General features: G+C 49.5%; 1 protein-coding gene across 2 annotated transcripts in view; it reads left to right on the top strand.

Annotated features, from left to right (window-relative positions):
• SLIT3 (slit guidance ligand 3) overlaps nucleotides 1-22,735 on the top strand; it is a 572,835-nt gene that overhangs the window by 442,290 nt on the left and 107,810 nt on the right. For both annotated transcript variants that reach the window (XM_031689760.2, XM_072947253.1), the window contains 3 exons: nucleotides 519-682; nucleotides 9,575-9,716; nucleotides 19,787-19,858. In XM_031689760.2, coding sequence (XP_031545620.2) covers nucleotides 519-682; nucleotides 9,575-9,716; nucleotides 19,787-19,858 — 378 coding nt within the window. The remainder of the gene's footprint in view (nucleotides 1-518; nucleotides 683-9,574; nucleotides 9,717-19,786; nucleotides 19,859-22,735) is intronic.

The following is a 22,735-nucleotide window of genomic DNA, read 5'->3' on the forward strand; positions in this document are numbered from 1 at the left end:
AGGGAGGGAGGGAAGGAAAGAGAAAAGACAACAGCAGATCTCAGCCACAATCCACCACAGACTGGGGACTGAGACGAAGAAGCTGTTGCAAGCCGTAACTTGTAACTCGGGCTAGCTAAAGTACTGAAATTTGCACCAGAGTCAGCCCTTTGGGAGTCTGGAAGTTTGACCCAAATCAGCACCGTCTGTATAATATTGTTACACTCCCTCTTCTATGTGCTGAGTGGGAAAGAGAAGGATGGAATTAATACCCAGAGACAGGAATTGCTCAGAGCCCTGGAGGCCTCCGTTGGACGTGGCCAGCATGAGAAGATGACTGTCATCTGTGGCCTGGTGACAGAATGGTTGGGGCTCTTGTGGTTATTCAGTGGCGCAGAGGGAGTGCTCCCCTGGGCTTCTGAGGATCATCATGCTGGGCCAAGGGGCTCAGAGGTGTGGCCCTCTCTGTTCAGCCAGTGGCAGCCTCCCCACTTCCCGCGGTAACAGCAGCATCTTCCCTCTGTCCCTCCCTCTCCCAGGCGCCTCCACTCCAACCACCTGTACTGTGACTGCCACCTGGCCTGGCTCTCGGATTGGCTGCGGCAGCGGCGGACCATCGGCCAGTTCACTCTCTGCATGGCTCCCGTGCACCTGAGGGGCTTCAACGTGGCGGACGTGCAGAAGAAGGAGTACGTGTGCCCAGGTGAGGTGGCCCCTGCGCTCTCCCCTCCCGTCGTGTACTGTGACTCACCCACCCGGGAGCTGTCCTTGACGTCACCTTGGCCTTGAACACGCACCCCAGCCCAGAGCTTGGCATGGAGCCTCCAGTCACTGAAAGAACTCTAGTGCACCTCCAGGGGTTGCAGAATAGAAGTCTTGGACAGGAGGGGAGCTCAGTGGTGCAGCGCATGCTTAGCATGCATGAGGTCTTGGGTTTGATCCCCCAGTACCTCCATTTTTTAAAAAAAAGAAGAAATTTTTTTAAAAAGGCTCTTGCATCCAGTAAAGGAAAATTCTCAAGGAACTCACTTTCTGCTAAGCCTCATAATCCATCAATGTGAGGAATCCTAACATTCATTAGGTCCTTCAGCGTTAGCCAGACCCGTTCCTATTGCCCAGTTGCTCCTAGAAATTGGGAGACAGGCTAATGGAGGCCGCGGGGTCAGCCTGCCTGGCTGGAAATCTTAGCTCTGTCCCTTAGTGATGTGTGACTTTGGCAAGTTACTGCATGTCTGCAAAATGGAAATAATCGTAGCCCATAACTCAAGGGATGGGTGGGAGGATCAAATGAAATAATGCGTATAAAGCACTTAGCATAATACACAGCACTTGGTAAGAGCTAATGAGTGGAGTTTAATTATTATAGTTTAGTGGTCCCATGAAATGTGCTGAGCAGACATGAGAGTTGATCTGTGGGTAACTGAAGTGTAACAGACGCGCAGATGCCCACGTGGACCAGGAGACAGAGCTGTGCTCGGACACGACCGAAGGCAGCTCAGCTCTTGAGAAAAGCTTCCCAGAGGATGTCACTTTTTGCCTTGGGTCCTAAGTGTTGCTTGCTTGTGCGTCTTTACTTTCATTGACATTGTCCATTCCCGTCACCTTCCCTTTTCCGGTGGCGAGGAAGTCGAGCTAATCTCTCGGAACACAGCCCTGGAATTGGGGGCCAGTGGCTTCTAAAGGCTGATCTCGGGGTATGCGCGCGTAGGAAGGGAAAAGAACCACGGGGAGCTTAGCTGCCCTTCTCACTTTATTTTTTTAACTCTTGCCCGTTTTCAGTTTGGAAGGTTTATTGAGCCCACTATGCGCTAGGGGGCCCGGTACGGTCAGGCGTGAAGGCGGGCCCGCTTCTGCTCCTGGGCTACATGGCCCACATTTGGAATTTGCCTGGAATTCAACTTCATCCCGCTCTCTGCTGCTCTCTCCCACCATGTCACTACTTCATCGGGTTATTTGTTATCCAAAAACATTTTAACATGTCTCAGAGCAGTACCTCAATAATTTCCTATAGACGCCCACTCAGAAATCACTTTCCATCAAACACATAATAAAACCGTTTATCACACAGGCACCAAATTCAAATACAGTGACTATAATTACAGTAATTATTAGGCAAAGGGTACAATAGCAGCATAAGTACCAGTGAAAGAAATAATTACAGAGTGCAGGAGTCATCCAGGAGCTCGTGAGGAAAGCTAATTAGGGAGGATGTGAAAACACACCATCATAGGTGGGTGCCAAGTTGAAAGCTACACATGGACACAAATATACTTCATCACAGAAGCACCGAGACACTGCAGTCAGGACCCGAAACCCAGGGTGGGAAGGCTGGCCCTTCTGGGTCCTGGAGGTGCTCCAGTCTTGCTCCTACAAAAAGGCTGGATCTCCCAGGTGGGTTAGTGGTTACATAGGTGCCTCTTACCCTGCTCTGTTTCTAGCAATCAAGCCTATCGCTTGTGATGGTCCCCGTAGCGTCTCAAAACGAAGCCAGGTGTCATTTGAGGGCGTGAGAATTTAATCCAGAGACTCCAGAGATAAATACACTATTAATCTCCACCGTCTCGCTAGTAGTGAGAATTTAGGGGGTAGGGACATATTGGGGACCCTGTGCATGGGGGATTTTTTTTAGATGCTTTTCCCAGGCTCCCAAAGGTTAAAAATAGAATTCTGTGCAGGGTTACTTTCTAAAAAGTTCTACTGGTGAACTGAACATCCATGATGAACAAAACACCACCATCATTAGTGGGGTTCAGGGGGAGCACCCCCTCTTGAAAGTGCTGCCTCTTTAATAATTAGTAAAGGTGGTTGGTGAGACTGTGGTAAAAGGATGCCAGAGGAAGCAGCGTGGAGCAAGACTCGGTCTGTGCATACGCAGGAGGTCAAAGAGAAGAGCTGTTTTCACATACTGACCCCCTCCATGAAATGCAGCCCACCTCTGAGGGTGCAGGTCCCTCCCACCCCGACGGCACAGCCCAGCCCAGCATCCGAATGAGGCAGTTTTGGGGACAGACTTGATGGCGGTGGTTTTTAAGCTGCAAAACCACCAGGGCTTGTCCCCATCCAAGCTATTCCCCCCAGTGACCTGCAGAAGGAGGACTTCAGTCAAGAAAGGAGGGGCACGCACATCTCTTAAGGAATAGCAGTCACCTGCTTAGCAGAGAGGTAGAGGTGGGGCAGCAATTAAGCTGTCCCCATGTGCATCTCCATCACCCTGTCGAGGCAGCAGAAGAAAACCTCCCTGTGCCCCTACACGGTATTGAGAAAGTCACCGAACACACGACTCCAGAGACAGGAAAGAGCTTTATCTCTCTCAGCCTGTGAGGGCCCTGCCTGCCCAAGTCCCTGATAGCTCCCTTTGAATTAAATCCGGCTGTCTGGAGCCCAGCCTCCTCTCCCCCGAAGCCTGGCTACGGGCTCCTTATCACTCCAGCTCACCCAGAAATGTGCTAGCAGCGCACTTCGGCAAAATTCATCTCCTCTGTCAACTGTCCCCTTCCGTCGAAGGCATTTATTTTCTTCCCCTAGGGAGACAACTGGGAATTTTTCACAAGGGTGGGAGACTCTGCCTTTACTTTATTTATTATTAACAGTTTTTTCTGATACACAACTGGGCTGCCTGGTTTCCTTTCGCTATGGCTGAAATGTTTCTCTGTGAATTTGCATGGTTTTAAAAGGACAGTTATGGCCGTAGGATGGGCAGAGTCCCTGACCCAGGCTGGGGCTTTATCAGAGTTCGTACGACAGATCAGAGAAAAGGTTCTGCCTTGGCCGCTATTAGGCTCATGTTATATGAGTTGCAAGTTGTCGAAATTTTTTTCCATCCTTACCTAAAGGGCTTATTTTGGAGTGAAAACCCTAGGATTTCTCTTCTGTGTGTCAATTTTCTGATACCTTAATCTGAGAAAGTTTCTACCAGTTACAATATGTAATTCAAGGGTATTAGCTAAATATTTGATCTCTTGAGTCAGTTATCTCTTTCCTCTGAACATCTTTGAACCTTTTAGGCCTCGTCCACTGGTTTTACATTTATCTGTCCATAGCCTTTGAATGTGAGATATCATTTCATGAAGATTAATCTTGTCTTCTGGGGGCCGGGTGTAGCTCAACTGGTAGAGCACATGCTTAGCATGCACGAGGTCCTGGGTCCAGTCCCCAGTACCTCCATTAAAATAAGCAAATAAATAAATCTAATTACTCCCCCAAATAAAATAACTAAATTTTTTAAAAATGTTGTCTTCTAGTCAGAAGGGGCCATGTCTGACATTTTTTTCAGGTGCCCCAATGCCTGTAACAGTATGTGATCCTACTGTGGCCTCTCAACAAACATTTCCTCAGTTATTATTAAAAATGAAATACATATATATCTCCTTGGAAACAAGAAACTTTCCCCTTCTCCTTCTTCTCCTTTTTTTTTTTTTTAATTTGGGACTAGTTACTAAGTATAAAGATAATTAAGGTAAGCCACGACTAGCTGCCCATCTCCTTAGGAGGTTTTAATTAAAGCACCATAATTGGACATTGCAGGAATGAGATTATTAGGTTTATTTAGCCATTCCCCAAATTATCATGCCTCTGGTATTTAAATCACATTCATTTATATTCTCGTCATAATTGCTCAAGTTCCATTGTCATTGCAGTCTGCTGTTGGCTTTTGAAAGGCCAGAGGCCAACAGGGATGCTTCATTTGAATACTGGAATTAATTTATTTCCACATGCTCATGAGGCCACTGGATTTTCCGACTCATGCAGCACACAGGAAATACCCCATAAATGTTAGCTGCTACTGTGAGAATGACGGTCGGTCTTAGACTGGCCACTGCTGTGTCCGTGGGCAAGTGCATGCCTCTCTCAGGGCTTCTGTTTTCCCCCCATCTCCATGGCCCTTTCTGGGTCTGAAGTCCAGTGACCTTTCCCCACTCACCTAGGCAGACAAGTTAGGACCTTTCACTTTTGAGGTGATGATCATTACCATTTTCCAGTGAGAAGGACAAAGACGGGGTGACAGGTGGGCAGGAGCCGTGTCCCTGGTTACCGCTCTTTTCTTTCTTCTCTCTCAGTACTGGAGGGGGAGTTGTGCCGTCGGCAGAGAGTGGACAGTCAGTATGGCATCCATGCTGATGACCGTGGGCACTTGCCCAGTGAGAGGTCTAGCTGGGGACGCATTCCTGCCCTCGTGCTCACTGGGGGCCCCTGGGCTGGGGAGCAGCTCCCTGGATGACCAGGAAGAGCTGGGAAGGGCCAAACACTCTGTTCCCCCCCGAGCTCTCCTCTGCCCTCCCTTAAGATGTCAGGCCACAGTCTGGGGAGTCTTGGGAGACACTTGAAGGCTAGGAATCTCAGCTTCCTCCTTGTCTGGCATGAAGGTAGCTTTGGCTCCAGATGGAAATTCCAGGGCTGCAGAGATGATTAAGAAAGGTGATGCGGGCCCCCAGAGGGGAGACAGGTACTTGACCCACATCGCCGTCTCCCTGTTCTGGAAGAGGACACCCTTCCACCCCAGGGCAGTAGCATCGTAGTGCTGGAACTGCAAGAGTTTCAAGAGCAGAAAGCTCAGGCGCTTGCTTAAAAATAAAGAAAGGAAGAGCAAGCCCACGTGCACGCCTAGGTTTCTAAGAGAACTTCTTAGAAAGTAAATTATGGGGATTCTGTGTGCCGCTCCATCATGACGCTCTGACTTAAGGCCCTTTCTCGGTCCGGGAGAGGAGAAGGTAGTACCAGGTGGCGGGCTGGCTCGAGGACCATGAGGATTCATGAGAGTCCTGGACCCGTCCTACGTCGGAAACAGCCACGTGGACGCAGGCAGCCGCACACCTAGAGAGCCGCCTTCCATCAAAGATGCGCCGAGACTCCTACCCAATATAAAGCCTCCGTTCCCCTCTGTCTCCGCCTCCTAGCTGTGGTCATGGAATTTGCCGGGTAGAGCAGTTGGTGTTTCCTCACTTTGTTCCCGTTGGAAATGTCCTGTCCCCTGCACGACCCCTGCACGACCCTCTTCAGCCTCCACTTGTATGGACAGGAAAGGCTGGGAGGGATGGATTTGCTGACAGAGCTCAGTGGAGGGCCTAGGACACCTGACCGGCGCAGGTGAGCCAGGCACAGAGGGGCCCCAGGGCCTGGACAAATGGACATCGCTGTGTGGAAAGACATGGGCGTCAGGCACAAGAGTCCCGTCTCCTCTCCCCGTAGCCCCTCTGTCTCCCCACTCTGGGGCTGGTCCTGTGGACCCGAGCCCAGGGCACTCAGAACTCAGGGAGCCTCCCCTCGGGGTCCCTTTGGAGGGATCGCTCACCTCAGTAGTTTGGTGGCGTTCAGTCCCCACGTCTCCAAGGCTTCTGAGCCAGTTTCACCCACGTGTTCATCCTCTCACTCGCCCAAGGTGTGTTTATGGAGCGTTTTGTGTTGGGCCCTGTTTTAGGCACAGAGGATGTGCTAGTGAATCAGACAGAGAAGTCGCTGCCCTTGTAGAATTTCCCTTCTAGTCTCCACCTGTCCAGAGACAGAGGGCAAAGGGGAGGACTCCTGCCATCACAGCCATCAGAGGCCCAAAGGGAAGTGGGCTCGGTGCGTCCAGCATTGATCAGGGAATGTTTCCGAGGAAGGCAAACCCATCTTTCAACCCCATCTTAAACCTGAAGTGTTCTGTTTCAACAAGAGGGTAACATGCTCGCCAAGTGTGAGTACCCAGCTGCGGGGCTGTTAGCCTGGGCGGCTGACAGAGGCTATAATTACCGCTGTTCCTCTCTGCGTAATTAAAGGTGTTGTTAGTGACCTGGTTAAGGAATCTTTTCAAAGGCTTGTTCGCCGTGACAACACCCCTTGAAGTGCAGCACACCCTTTCTTCAGAATCAGAGCCACCCTGTGAAAGACCCAGCTCGTTCCCAGGGGACTCGAGGCTGCAACCTGGGTCTGGTTTAAACAGAATTAATTTCTGCATAGATGTCAGAAGGGGCACCTCTGAAGAAACTCTGTTTCAGAACTTCCCTGGTGCCCATGTGAGCCCTGGAATATATGTCTTTCTTCCCCTCTTTTCTGACACCACCCCCCCTCTAAGTAGCCTTTTGACAGATGAAAACAGGGATGGCCACCCCACAGCCTGCACCTTAGCAGATGGAAAGGCAGGCGCTCAGACTCAGGACTCCATGGAGCCCCTCACATTTCCCACCCAGGAAGGTGTGGGGTGTGGAGCGTCTCCCTGGCTGGTCAGGGCACGAGCCTCTTGATGGGGCCAGGCTTGGCAGTTTGCTTTGGGGAGCCCCATCTGCACTTCAAAAGCCTTGACATCTGAAGCCGAACCGCTCCCAGCCTCCCTCGGAGGATGCGGGTGAGGGACGGATGCCCTGCACATTGTGGGTCCTCTTTGCTCCCTGCAAAGAGATGGAGCGGAGGAGGGAAACCCGTCAGGTGTCTTACTCCTGCTTTCATTTTCCTAAAGAACAGTAGTTGATCTTTAGACCCAGAAAGGGCTTCAAAAACCACGCAGTCTAAACTTCTCGTTCACTGAGATGGCAGCAGAAAAAACTCAAGAGGGGATACTGTCACCCGAGGTCCTACAATTAGTAACAGAGCCAGACCCAACAACAGCACAGACAACATCGCTAAGCCCTGGCTCTGTGCCATGCATTCATCTAAATGCTTTGCGTGCATTGACTTCCTTTGCCTTCACAACAAAGCCATGCTCTGAAATAAGGATTATTGTTTCCCCCCATTTTACAGATGGGGAAAACTGAGGCACGGGGACATAAGGATGATAGGATAGAACCAGTGTTCAGACTGAGCCAGTCGGACTCCAGAGCCCACACTCTTGGCCACAACACTCTCATTCCTGATCTGATGCTCTTACAGGCTGGCTCTCTGGGGTTGCCATTTTCTCAGAAAGGTAAAGACTTTCCCCGTTTGGAACAAAGCCAGTACCACCTCTCTCTCTAAGAGAATGTTCCACTTGAAGATTTTAGTGTAAGTCGTCATCTCTCTGCCATTTTCCCTGGATCTCCATTAGATCCACTAGTGTGACGCTGGAGAGTTTGAAGTCCTTGCACCCTAGACATGAATATTTTCTCAAGTGTTCCAGCTAAGAGGATATTTTTAAATTGTGTGTGTGTGTGTGTGTGTGTGTGAAAGTGAGGCCAAGGGGGGTAAAAAATCTTTGATCACTGGATTGGCACTTTCTGACAACGTCAGCGTTCCAAATTAAGCCGTAGGCATCCATTTGAGCCCTTGCAGAAGGACCACCCCCAGGTGTAAGGACTATCGAATGCAGAGAGAAGACCCTCCACTTTGAGTCTCACTCAGCATCCAGATGAGAACTTGGCCCAGGCCCAGTCTGTCCTCTGATTCAACCACTCTAGCAAGACTGTCTCCGGCTTCCCAGCCTCAGCTTCTCCAGTGAACAGGGGCCAAACCAAAATCATCTTGCCCTACAGACATTTTCCGTGTTTTGTGTTTAATCTGTCTCCAAGAGCCCCCAGCCAGACGTTCCATGTCTGAGCAGCGAGAAGATTTGCAGAGTGAATCTGAGTTTGATCCCAGCCTGTGGCCCTTTGCTCTGGGAGGGGGATGTGGAAAGACACTGAAGTAACTCCAGCTGGCTGGATCCCCAGGTGTGGGATAAAGGTCCTGAGAAGGCCACTGGGTTGAGTTTATCTTTCGGACCATAGTGTCCACATTTGGAAAACCAACCAAGGTTTGAGATTCTTACCTCGCTTTGAAGAAATAGTCGTAGCCTGAAAACTTACACTGTATCTGTAAAATGTTTGAATTTACTTTTCCCATCAGAGGGTGGATGTGACCACCAGAGAAAGTGATTAAGATTCTTGTGACTCTTTGAATCTTGAGTTAGTTTGCTAATGTATATATTTATCTTCATTTGGCTTTCTAAATAAACTCCTTCAGTGCCATTTTCTTGGGGTTTTACCACTTTGCTTTAAATTCACATGGGTTCTCACCTCAAACAAAATTAAGACTCCAATGTATGTAGTCACTTGTGTTTTTTCTAATGAGATAAGTTCTAGTTGCATGTTCCCTGGACATAAAAGCTGTTTGAAAAGGCCTCAGCTGTCACTGCTGATGGCTGTATTGACACTTGGACAGAACGGTGCCCCAGATGGGGAAATTCTGCCACCTTTTTTCCTCCCACCTGGCTTTGATAGTGACTTGCAGCCACCAGAGAAAGGGATGAAGGTGTGTCTACACTCAGTATCCAAGCCCCAGATAAAAGCCCCAAGCCCTGGGGTGTCATTCAGACGTTGGACCCCCTGGAAAAGTAGTCCCAGTGTAGGCTCTTTGCATGCTAGTGGTATATTTTCACGCGTGATTGACTCTGAGAGCAAGTCTGTCTCTGAAAGACTAGGAAGATAGGATGACAGAGCAGGTGGAACAAGCCAAAAATAGTCGAGTTAAGGTCAGACTCCCTCCTCTTGGCTGACTGCTTAGCCAGCGGCAGCTCTGTCTCCCAGATGAGGGGCGATGTCAGCTGGTGGTCATTTTTCAGGTAGCTGATCAGGTAGCACTGCCTCCTTGGGAAGCCGGGTAAGGGGCACGGAAGCCCGGGCGGCTCCTGACACTGACATGAGTTGACCGTCGTGTTCTGGCCCCACAGGCCCCCACTCGGAGCCTCCGTCCTGCAACACCAACTCCATCTCCTGCCCTTCAGCCTGCACTTGCAGTAATAACATCGTGGACTGTCGAGGGAAGGGCTTGACGGAGATCCCCGCCAACTTGCCAGAGGGCATCGTCGAAATGTAAGTGCCTGTCTGCCTCCCTCTGTCCCTGGGAGCTCACCTCTGGGGCTCAGCCAGCACTCCCCACCCCCACCCCGCAGGCTGGCAGCGTGCTGGGCTGGTGCAGCTGCCTGTTGAAAACACTCAGCCACCTCTTTGCTCTCCTCGCAGGCTTTCCCAGGTACAATGTGCTCAGGGCTCAAGAGCATAGACGCTAGAGCACAGTCAACAAACAGTGGCCCGTGGGCCAAGTATGTCCACCACCTGCTTTGGTAAATAAAGTTTTACTGGGACACAGCCATGCCCGTCCATTTATGTGTTGTCTCTGGCTGTCCTTGTAAGGCATTACTGAGTGGATGTAACGAAGGAACTTACAACCCACCAAGCCTCATAGGTCTCCCGTCTGGCCCTTTACAGTGTTGGCCAGTCCCTGCCCTGGAGTCCCCCGTGGTTATATCCCGGCCCTTCCGTGTACTAGCTGTGTGATTAGGGGCAAAATAATTGCTCTCTTTCATCTCTAATTTTCTCATTTACAGTAATGTGATAATTATAGTATAACTCAGCAGGTCATTGTGAAAACTAAATGAGATATCGCATGTAAAGCATTTAATTCAGTCCCTGACACGTGGGCAAGCCTTCTAAAAAGTGGTGCTGGTGCTGGTGGAAAGTATATGAATAATGAACTGACTTCGTAACTATCGTTATCCAAGCAAGAGATTGCGCTCTTAATCATGTCAAATGAGATTATTGTCATCTAGATTGGACCTTTAGGTAACGAGACAAGATTGTGTGTGTCCATGTGTGGGCACAGATGTCCAAAATTCCAGTCAAATTTGTTTATTCATGGAGCTCAGTTTATCTACTCTTCGTTATACGTTAGAAAACGGCCAGTGTCTCGTTCTGGGTTGAGTGGAGAGTCGGTGAACACTGACCTCAAGGTCACTCTTTAAATGACAATAACTGTTTTCATCTTCTACCTTCACCTTTCGATGGCTTTATTAAACACCTGATTAGATGGAACCCCCCTCCAACTGAAAACATCATTCGATAAAATCTCTCCAGATAAAAGATACTGTATACATCTCCCCCATCTCTCTGCTTCATCTCCTTCTCCCCCTCCTCCCCTGCCTGTGCTTCCTCCTCCCCCTTGGCCTCCTCCTCTCATGCATGCCCTCTGTTCCCAGTGCATTCCAGTAGATGACCCCACTGACTCTTTCATTCATTCAACAAACACCTGTTGTGAGCCCACTGTGTTCCAATCATTGTTCTGTGTTTAGGGAGCAGCAATGAACAAAACAGACAAAATTCCTGCCTTTATGGTGCTTGCATTCCAGTAAAGGGAAGAACACAATAAACAACCCAAAGTAAATTGGGTAATATATTAGAATATGGCATGTTCTGTGAAGAAAAATAAAGAAGTGAGAGAAAAGACAAGTGGATATCTGGAGGAACAGTATTGCTGACAGCAGGAACAGCATGTGCAAAGGCCCTGAGGTAGAACTATGCCTGGTATTCCAGAAGGCCAGTATGGCCGGAGTGGAGTAAACACAAGGGAGAATGTTAGGGGTTGAGGTCAGAGGGGTAGTGAGGGGCCAGATCATGGGGGTATTTTAAGAACTTTGGTTTCACCTTGATTGAAATGAGAAGAAACATATAACTTAACAACAGGGGAGCCTTGGTTTCTTCTTCCTTCATCTGCTTTGCCAGCATTTCTCCGATTTCCTTATCAACTTTCTTCCCCAGCCCCAGGGGACACAGTCTATGCCTCCACACTCTTCCGGTAGGCAGGAGCTAGTCAGCCAAGTGTTTTTTTCCCCTGACATCAGTACCTCCTATGCTTTCCTCCATCATCATTCAGTCCTCAGTTTACTTTCAACAAGCACCAACCATGAATTCCCTTCGTGTCTTGCCATGATTTGCCTTCGCTCCGCGTCGTCCATTGCTCTAGCCCTGGAGAACCCTTCTTGTCCCGAAGCTCACTCAGACCTCTGCAGCGCTCCCGCTCAGCGCCTCCTTCCACCCTTCTTCCACCCTCTCTCCCTGTTCCTGTCCCTCCTCACTTCCCTTCCACACTTTCCCCTTTTCTTTTTTCTCCCTCCTTTGATCCATCCCCTCCCCCCCTTTACCTCCCCCCATCCATGATCTTTCCACTTCCCTCCACAGTTTAGTCTCTTTCTCCACCCAGTTAACCCTGTGCTCCTGGTCACAAGACCCTCCCACCTCCCTCTCCATCCATGCCAGGACTCTGGTCCTCCCAACATAGATGTCAAGACAGAATTCCTGCCAACGTTCATCTCATTTCAGATTCCCATACATCACTGCTTTCTTTCTCTGCCCCACCTCCTTCCTCTTTCCCTTCATCTGCCAGGTTTTCTCTTTTCTCCTTGGCCGCCACAGACTGTCCCTTGACCAGGTCTCAAACCACAGCCTGATGGAAGATGCCAGTCCAGTAGTCAAGCTGGAACCACTGACCCCCACCTCAGCCCTGATTCTGGAGCTCTGGGCCTGCCCGCCCTCCTCTCCTGCTCCACCTCCCTAGACCCCCAGCCTGGGCCCCACAGGCACACAGCGCGGGGGTCTGGGGGGCAGAAGTGGCAGGCGTCCACATCAGAGGTGGGAGGCCAGACCACACCTGGGTTCTCAGGCTCACGCCTGGACGCTGAACTTTAACAGGAACATTGACAAGCCACACTGGTTACTTCTGCAGGGCTGTCCGCTAATTACTGAGTTTTTCTTTAAATGAGGTAAAGCGAGAAGAACAAGCACAATGTGATGTTTTTTCCATTGAGCAAAATTATCCCATTTAAAGAAGTGCCCTTTATTTTAAATTTCTAGACCTCCTTATTCTGTTATTGTTGTTAAAAATACTCTTCATTTCATAAAATGATGGCCACTGAAGAAAGAGTACGTGTGTAGTATAAATATCTATTTAATTACACTGTACTTACTATATAATTATAAATATATGTCTGTATATAGATACATGTTACGTATGACAGACACACAGAGATTGCCTTAACTGGCAAACTAAGAGGTCTGTAACCAACTCGCCTGTGAAATCTTAGTCTGGGAATGGCCAACCTAGCTGGAGTGCTCCTAAATATAAGCAGCCACAAACAACCACCAGCGTCTACACCACCAAGCCGAGTGTAGACCACGGATTCAGGCAGACCCACATTCTAGCTCTGGCCCTGCCTGTTAGCCTTTGGCAAATAACGATTCTGAGTCTTGGTTTCCTCAACTGAAAAATGCAGAGGCTGGCGGTACCTTCTCAACAGTTTCTGTGAAAGTTAAATGAATCTGTGCTGTCAGGTGCTCAGCACTGGGTCTGGCACGTAGGAGATGCTGCAATAGGATTAGCACTGATTATTATTACTGTATTTTTTTTTTGATTTCGGCGATGGTAGGGAGGTAATTAGGTTTATTTATCTTTAGAGGAGGGACTGGGGATTGAACCCAGGACCTCGTGCATGCTAAGCACGTGCTCTACCACTTGAGCTACCCCCTCCCTCAGCACTGGTTATTATTACTTTGCTACAACTGTTGCTACTACGGCCATCACTCTTGTTAGGTGTGGTGAGGGGGGTCAGAGACCACATCACAGGAGCTGGAGTCTCCTGTACCAGAGACCCCTCCATAAAGCCAGGTCAGTTCTTTGAAAGTTAGGGTTGAGAGAAGAGGTTCGAGGACAAGGCTCGCCACTTCAGTTATGAACTGAGCCTGCAGTGGATCATCTTCGTGCACATGGATGCAGACGTGGAAATAAGGCCGCCGCTTACCAGGCAGCCCCGGCCCACCAGACAGATTGCCCAGGACTTCTCTTTCTGTGCTTGCCCCACTCTCCTCTGTGCTAGAATGAAGCTGGGACATTGAAGCAGATGAGGCAAGACTCGCTGGTTAGATGCTGGGCGGGAGTGACCTCTAAGACAGAACTTTGCAGAGGAAATCTGCTCATTCATTAAGGCAGCAAAGCCCGTGCCTGGTGATCTGTGCATTGGCCGAAAAGTCTTTAAAGCAACTAAAATTCATCCTCTATCAGTGAGAGAAGGCCAGCAGATGGGGGAGGTTGAAAGATGAGAAAGAAGGAGCCGAGAGTAGAAACTAGGTTGCACCCTAGGACATAGAGGATGTGTCTGATTGATCATCTCAGAGACATCTGAGTGTGACTTCTCTTTTCACTGTCTCGAATTCTGCCTCGTGTCTATGGCCGTGCACATAATCCCAGTTTCTCCTTTCTCCTTAGGGAGGCTTGGCGTCTTTCTAGGCTCTCCATTCCCTACACGTGCAATCCTTACCTGGTAGTGATGCCCTTAAACCTTGGGAGGGGTTCTGCACGCCCCAACATTTTGGAGAAGGAAGGGCTATCTCTCATGCAAAGCTAGCTGGCAGTCTCTGAGATTTTTTTCCAAAGCCAAAGCAGCTCAGAGAAGCGTGCGCTGGTCTCCCCGCATAGCAGAGCCAATTCCGCTAAAAATAGCTTTCTTCCAGAGAACCCACAGCGAGACAGTTCACTGCAGATTTTCCTCGAAACTGAGCTCCCACCAGCGGCACTGTTCTTGCTGCTCCCTGTCGTTTCTCTGAACCCGCTCCAGCCTCCAGCAGGGATAGATTCTGGGAAGAGCCAGAGGCCCACACGTTCTTCTGTTCGGTGATCCTCGGTCCACCCTCCTGGGTCCTCAAGGCTCAAGAAGGGCCATCTGTATGTACCTAGAACCTCTTCTCAATCTCTGTTCCATCCTCTTCCATTTTTGCTCTATACCCTGACATACTGTTGTCCGGTGTCTCATGCGCTCGACTATATGAGTAAATTTAGTTGATGGAGGACAGCTGTGGGTGGGCTCAACTTTCAAGTCTTACATGAAAGCATCATGGGAAAAGGCAGCCCCAGTTTCCACCTAGCGTCCCCTCAACCCCACTGTGTATCTGGGGTGGGGAGATAAGCAATGATTTATCCACTTAATAAAACCAAATGTGCCCCATGACTCTGGTCATCAGGGGATTTTAAAAAGAAAGAGAAGTTTAAAAAAGAAAAAAAAAAAAGCAGCCCAAAGAACAAAAGGGCTGGAGGGCTCTGGAAATCATCTTCAGGGGTTCTGAGCACCCCAGGCTTCTGAGGGACTGCCATGTGGAAGGAGGGGCACGCGGGGGGGTGGGGACAGGTGGAAGAAAGGGGAAGCCGGTCAGGCAGCAGAATAATTAAGAACGGAGCCTCGAGATAAACAGTCCCAGGTCTGAATCTCGAGTCTGCCGCTTACTTTGGGTACCTTTCTTGACACCTTGTGCCTCACTCAGTTCCCATCTTTGCAAAGTGAGGCTCCTCATACCTACTAGAGATTCTCCCGTGAAGATTAAATAGTAGAACAATTGTGTCGAAAGTCAGCGCAATACTTGCCGGCTCCAAAAGGGAATCCAACAAGGACAAGCGTGTGCACATGTCACACATGTGATGGGGTAGAATGCCTTTAGTCTCAAGTTCTCATATTAGTCTTCATTCATTTTTTTTTTCCTAAGTTGATGACAAAGATTTCTCTGTGGAGGCCTCTGGGAATACGCCTATAACAAGAGGAAAGATGACTCTGGGTCCGCACCTCTGTTTTTCCATAGGCCACGCCAGGTACTCTGCAGAGCTGGTTAGGAACAACTCATGTCACATATGCCCTCATGCCTCATCTTTGTCATTATTATGTTAATAATGCTACTTGCTTTGTAGCATTGTTGAAGGATTAAATGAGCCAGTGCATGAAGAGTTCCGTGTCCGGTGCATAAAAGGACCCCAGTAAATGGTAGCTGTCATCATTATTGCAACCAAAATTCCAGCCCGGTTCCAGAACCTCTTTATCAGGTGACTTGTTGCCATGTCCCTGCACTGGCTGTGCCCCTGCCAGTCCCTGTGGCATCATGTTGACTTATGCATTGCTAGAAATATGTTGTGTTCGGTGGCATGTTTGCAAAATGACAGATCATTAAGGAAGCACCAAGGAACTAGGGCAAATCAATACAGAGCGCAAATGGCTGAAATCCCCATCAGATGGTCCCATTGTTTTTACTGGTGCCAGAAGATGCTCAGATGTTTGATTTGTATGTTTGTTTTTATGCTGGTTCTATTAAATCAGTTTGCAGCCTGAAGAATGTTTGCCAGACAAAGAAAGACACATGTGCCAGTTAGGAGAGGCGGAAGACAGCCGTTGGCTTCAGACACATCCCTAAATGTGACAGTTTCTTCGGATGCTAATGCTGCTGTTTGTCCTTCACACTGCATTTTTGTCACTGGGACTGCGGATCTTTGCATGCGTGTTCCAGGCCGTGTAAAACTCACCAGAGGCTACCTGCTGCATAGAGCCTGTGTGTGTGCCCACGCACCCGTGCGGGCACACACACAGTCCGGATGTCCTCCCTTGACCAAGGGGCCATTTCCCTGAGGAGGAGCAGGCAGTGAATAAAAGAATGGAGGTGCCTTGGCTCCAAATGGTATTCAGTGCAGCTCAGTGACTGAGTGTGCGGGCTTTCCAATTGGATGAACTTGAGTTTGAGACTCAGACTTTGTGAATTTGGACAAGTGACTTAACACCTCTGAGCCTCAGTGTTCTCATGTATAAAGTGGAGATATTGATGGCAAATAGGATCTGCCTCCGAGAGGTGTAAATATGAAGTTAGATGAACCACGCAAAGCCCTTAGCCTAATGCCTGACTGTAAGCACCTGATACTTGTTAGCTCTTACAGGTGTTCGCCTTAACTTTGTTTATTTTTTGTTTTTTAATTTTATTTTTATTGAATTACAGATGGTTTACAATGTTGTTTCAGTTTCTGGTGTACAGCATAATGTTTCAGCATACATAGACACACCTAGATTCCTTTTCATATTCTTGTTCATTATAGGTTATTACAAGATATTGAATACAGTTCCTTGTGCTGTACAGAAGAAACTTCTCTATTTTATTCATAGTAGTTAGTATCTGCAAATCTCAAAACTCCCAATTTATTCCTGCCCACCCCCTTCCCCTGCTGGTAACCACAGGCTTGTTTTCTATGTCTGTGAGCCTGTTTCTGTTTTGTAAATAAGTTCATTTGTGTCATTTTTTTTAGATTCCACACATAAGTGATATCATATGGTATTTTTCTTTCTCTTTCTGACTTACTTCACTTAGAGTGACATTCTCCAGGTCCATTTGTGTTGCTGCAAGTGGCACTATTTGATTCCTTTTTATGGCTGAGTAGTATTCCATTGTGTGTGTATGTATGTATATGTACCATATATACCACAACCTCTTTATCCAGCCATCCATCGATGGACATTTAGGTTGTTTCCATGTCTTGGCTATTGTAAATACCTCACCTTAACTTTATATTTGGAGTACACTGACTATTCACAACTCACCCCCCAGACAAATTCTGATGTCCCCTGGGGCAAGGCTAACCCATACCCTCCTGGCCTTGGCGCCCCATAAGGAGTGACTGCAGGGATAAGGACCATCCCCAGAGTGTACCAGGCTGAAGAGGACAGGATACAGATCCATGTCCCTGCCAGGGTTAAGAGGCTAAGATTGGAATTCCTTTCTCTTTGTTCAAAACCACACCTCCACGCTACTTGCACATTTTAATACTTACTGGCATCTAGATTCAATCTTTCCTCAACTCGTACAGCCTTTTTACAAAATACCTACTTCTGCAGAGGCTACATGATGTCTCAGAACCAGCACTGGTTCTTAAACTTTTTCTGGGACTTTGGGAAAGCAACTTTAGTCTCTGGGCCTCTGTTACTCCGGTTTCAAAAAGACAGAGAGGCAGCGTGTCCAATGGACAGAAAAAGACACCCGTTCTGCCGCTTACTCGCTCTGTCACTTTGGACAGCCTGTTTGATCCCTGTGGGTTTTATTTTCCTTGTCCACAAAACAGGGCCAACACAGCTTGCCTCATAAGTGTAAGGATTAAAAGAGACAATAGACAGAAATCAACTCGACACCATGAACGAGAGCGCTTCTTGTTTGTTATGTCAGCAATAAAATTCGGTTCTGTGATGGACTGTCTTGGGCCGGCCTCTATCACCAGGTAGCACGTCTTACTCACCCTTAGCTCTTTGCACCCATCACTAAAGTGCAGATTAATCGATTATGCACGGACAGCCGGCTGACCTTGCCCCCAGCGCTGACGGGCTTGCACGGGCTCTTGGCCTGCAGCTAGGGGCGACGGGTCTCCTCGCAGAAGCCGGGGGGGGGGGTTGCCATCGTTACAGACAGTGGTCCTCTGCAGAGGCATCCTCCAGTTGCCATCCCTTGTCAAAGTGGCAGGTGAATCCCAGGATTCCTGGAGAGCATTTGCCACCTGACTGGCAGCCCCAGAGGCCCACGGAGCTGCTGCCTTGGCTGAGAGGTCGCTGCTGAGCTCTGCTCGGCTGGAAAACAAGAATGTCCTTGGAACGTGTCAGGCAAGGCGGCCTGCCCAGGTCTGCTACTTCTGTGGGTGGCTCTATCCAGTAGCCACAGCCTCGGAGACCCTGTGGCATGCTCTTGTAGCTCACCGTGAGCCAGCCAGCCTGTGCCCACGTGCCCGCCAGAGCACACCCCCGGCCCCCTGCAGCCCCACCCAGGCTTTCTTAATAGACCGTGGCAGTCTCATTTGTAGACTTTATTCACCCGGCAGCCGAGGATGATCTGTCCTGATGCTCCTCTTCTCCTCTCACCCGCCTTCCCTCTTTCTCCCCCCCCGTCACCCCCTTCCCCTGGCCTGGAGAGTGATTTGTCTGTGTTATGGGTAGGCCTGACAAACCATTCCACATTAGCAGCTGAGATGTTGTTTGAAATGGGAAAACTGCTGGCAAACTGCTCCATTAGTGGTTCCAGTAACAAATACTCTGTTCCCCCAATGAAGATGAGATTGCAGAGGCACAAATTAATAAGACTGTCTCCCCTATTCCACAGCAGGAATTAGTCTTCAAGACGAATGGGTTCATCCCAGCCAGAAATGTGCATGCACGCGCTGTAGCCTCCGAGGGAGTCAGTTCCTCCTGTCTCTTCCTCCTGCTCCCCCCTCCCTCCCCCTACACACACCTTCCCAGCTGAGGGTTTGGGGATCAGCCACGCCAAATGAGGAGGTGATGAAAAGATCCGCAGCTCGGAGAGAAGGAAGATGGATGAGGAGGAGACGCTGAGTCCTCAGCCTGGGCCACGCCGTCATTCATCACCTCTAATAGCGGGCCCCGCCTCCTGCTCGTGCCTGTTTCCCACCACACCTGTTCCTGGTGACGGGAAGTCATTTGAGGGGTGAAAGAATAAAGAATGGCCAGGCTCGCTCGCTCCTCACAGCTCCTTCTCTTCCAAGGAAGTTCTGGGCCCTGTGCCTGCCACATCTCTTGTTCTTTCCAGGGTAACAGGAGGGGAAGTATTTCAGCAGAGTCCGTAAGACGGTAAAGCCGCAGACGGCAGCAGCTGCCCCGGGGGAGTGGTCCAGCCGGGGCCCCTGGGGCCCTCAGGCTGTCAGGGAGCCAGCTTGATGCATATTAGACTGGGAGCCTGAAGACGTGAAGGCTATTCCTCCACCCTGTTGGAATGGCCGACTGGAAACTGCAGAAACAAATATCGAATCATTAGGTTGTACACCTGAAACTAATACAATGTAATATATCAATTACATCTCATTAAAGAGAGAAAAAAGGAGCGCAGAAATGAAGTCAGCCATTGGCGTTCCTGCCTGCCCAGTAGCCCAGCAGCAGCGTGGATGAGCTGCTGACTGAACGGAGACGTGCTGCCATGGCAGATGGGCATGGCTACCTGTCCATCTCTCTTTACTCTAGTTACGTCCTACAGCGTTTTCTGAAAATGGCAACTGCCTCCAAAGACAGCTTATAGGAAGCAAGAACCAAACATCCTCAAGGAAAGATCATCCTGTCTAACTTTGTCCCCAGGGAGTTAGACCCTTGACTGGGCGCTCCACGCGCCAGAACATGAGTCTCCGGCTTTTGAACACTGTTTGCAGGTCTCCCTTGACCGGGAGTGTGTGCCACAGGATGGGAGAGACCATCCTGTCCCCACGGCCCCCAGCAACCCCTTGTCAATGGGTGGGTGTTTAATTGACTCTTCTCTGCTCTGTTTCTCAGACGCCTGGAACAGAACTCCATCAAATCCATCCCCGCTGGAGCCTTCACCCAGTACAAGAAACTGAAGCGCATGTGAGTTTCCCCTGCGGAGAAACGAGCCCAGTTGCTTTCAGCTTGGGGGAGGGGGATAATGGGGAGTGGAGAGCCCGCCCAGCTGAGCGGCTGCATCCCAGTCCTCAGGGGACTGAAGTGTCATGCCAGGAATGTCTCCCAAGACGAGGAGGTGAGGCCAGACGCGTTGCCTTCAGATGGGGAGGTGTATGAGTTTAGACACCTCAGAGCTAAGGGCCTCTCCAACTAAAGCAAAATAAAATTATCTGGGTAGGAGGTGTGGCTGAATCAGCCTAAAAAAGACCCATCTCACCATTTTATTGTCCCGTGGCTTTGGGGGTGTGGACCTAATGTAGGAGTTTCAGTAGAGATGTGACAGTGGCCCTGTGTCATTCTTCAGCCCCGACACCAACACCCCTACAACCATGCATACATCCATCTAACAAATTCTTAGCAAATATCCACTGTGCACAAAGAAATGTGCTGTGGATCTGTGGGTTGAGGGTGAACTAAAACGAAACGTACTCTCATGGAACTAGCATATTCAGGTGGGAGAGCACAGAACATATATATATATATATATCAGAAACTGATCAGCACCAGAACGTTAAACAAAAGAAGGGAAGGGCATGGAGAGTGATGGATGGGTGGGTTGGCCCATGAAGGCCTCCAAGTGCAGGTGACCAGTGGGGGGAAGGGAGTGAGTCTGGAGGGGCTCTCGGGAGTGTGCGCGGATGCTCTGCAGAACAGCGAGGGGCGGAGTGAGTGAAGGGGAAAGTGGGGGTGTTCTGCAGGGGCCGGATCCCGTGGCCCCTGCAGACCATGGTAAGGACTTGCTCATCTTCCTAAGTGAGATAAGCCTTGGAAGCTCCCTTGCTCGTGATTGTCCCCAGCACCCCCTCTACCACCACATCCAATGTCACTATCATCCTGTCAGTACCTGGTGACACCAACACTGCTGTAACCTTCTCCACCACCACCACACCATTGATGGCACCTGCACCTCATCGCCCTCATCCGCGCCATGGCGGCAACATCCTCCTCACCACCCTTCCCGTCGTGTGGCCACCCTGAGCACTGCTCTGTGGGTCTCTCAGAGTGGGGTGCTCTGAAGGAAGGCCAGTAGGATTCAGAACCAGTCCCACCATTGCCATCATAGACACTGAGAACCTGGGAGGGAGGCTCCTGTCCCTTTTCCAGGCTAAGAAATCATTTACGATAATCACCATGCTGTTATCATCGCCCTTGCCCCTTCTCCGACCCCGCACAGAGGAAGGAGAGAGGGCAGGTAGAAATACCCACGGACGTGGTCTTGTTCCCTCCCACTGGAGGCTGACTCATCCGTTTCCCTTGAGCAGAAGGGCCTACGTTAAAGAGGTTAAGTGTCTGCTGGCTCCTTTTATGTTAAAAATAAACATCCCTGTGAAACAGTGGCACTGGTAGGCTTTACCCTCAGATCTCGGGAAGCCAACTCCCATCTCCCTGGAAATCCAAACCAAACAAGATTTTCTCCTGGTGCAGTTCCAGAAGCAGAGAGCAGCGTTATGCACCCGCCCTGAGCGCGCACTTCTTCCCTCCCCTTGGCAGCGTTCCTGCTGGAGGAGCTGTATAAATATAGGCCTTAATATTTAAAACCTTGGGCCATTAATCTCCTCGTCTTCCTGCTTCTCCAGCTCACTCTCCGTACCCCCGCCCTGATTCATTTTTAAAGCCCAGCTAGATTCTGCAGCCAGATAGTAATTTCAGTGAAAAATGACAAGGTCCGTCACTGCCCCAACCTACATCTCTTGCATGATTGAAGTTACTGCTCTAATTTTTGTGAAGTCCAGGTAATTTAGGGGTTGGCTATGTTTTACTGTCCTTTCTCCATCCCATTGGAGTTGCCACGATCTGTGCATTCAAAATTCATGAGACCTTCTCCGTCACGACCTGGGAAGTGAATTTCATTTTTGATCACTTCTGATGCCATTGGTATTTATCGTAATGCCCTTTCCCCCACCGCCCCCAACCCCATGTGACAGTAAAGAAGAGAGGCCACTTAAAATTTTTCTGACCAGCAGAACTTCCGAAACCCAGACTGAGGTGCAGTGGCTTGGAGAAGTGGGTCCCTGGTGAAAATGGATTTTGAAACCCTAAATATGAACCAGTCTGCCTCTAATATCTAATGGAAGTTTTCCCTCAACTCTGCATGAACCACATCCTCTTCCTACCTCCAGTGACCAAAAAAAAATTTTCCCTGAATAAATGGCATTGTCCCTGAATAGAATGAATTTCCGGTGGGCAGCTTAATGTAAAAAGAAACTTTCAGGTAAAAACTAGTATCAAGATAAGGAAGCCATTTGTAGGGACAGTAGGAGGCACTGGAGAAGGTGCCCGGGTCTCACAGGGCTGGTTACCCAGCAACGCTGACACCCGAAGGTCAAACTTTCAAGGTGTTTGGCCCGAATGGGGTGTTGAGTTCTTTCCCTCCGCGCTCTTAGGTAGAGCAGTATTCCACAGCCTCCACCACTTCCTCGTGTCTCACACTTCTGTTCCCTGCTTGATCCTTGCAGGCGTTGGATTTTGCCATCTCTGTTCTAAACAGTGTGCAAAGGCCACTCCTTCCCCATCATCCAGTTTATAAGCCCTGGGGGACTGGGGTGGATCTGGGACTGACCAGATTCTGAAGCACCATGGCCTGAAATATGACCCAGGGACCGCCTGCAGGGGTGATGTGTCACATGTGCCGACTTTTAACTCCAGCTCCCCAGCCGGCCAAGACTCTCTGTGGGTGCATTTTAATAAACACCCCTGGTGAGGTTTGAGAACCACTGGTCGTTAAGATTGACCCAAACCCCTGGAGTCAGCTCTGGGACCACCTGATGTGGACTAGGAGGGGTCAGGCATGGAGATCAGTGG

This window comes from Vicugna pacos, chromosome 22 (genome assembly GCF_048564905.1).
Source record: "Vicugna pacos chromosome 22, VicPac4, whole genome shotgun sequence".
Classification (NCBI taxonomy): domain Eukaryota; kingdom Metazoa; phylum Chordata; class Mammalia; order Artiodactyla; family Camelidae; genus Vicugna; species Vicugna pacos.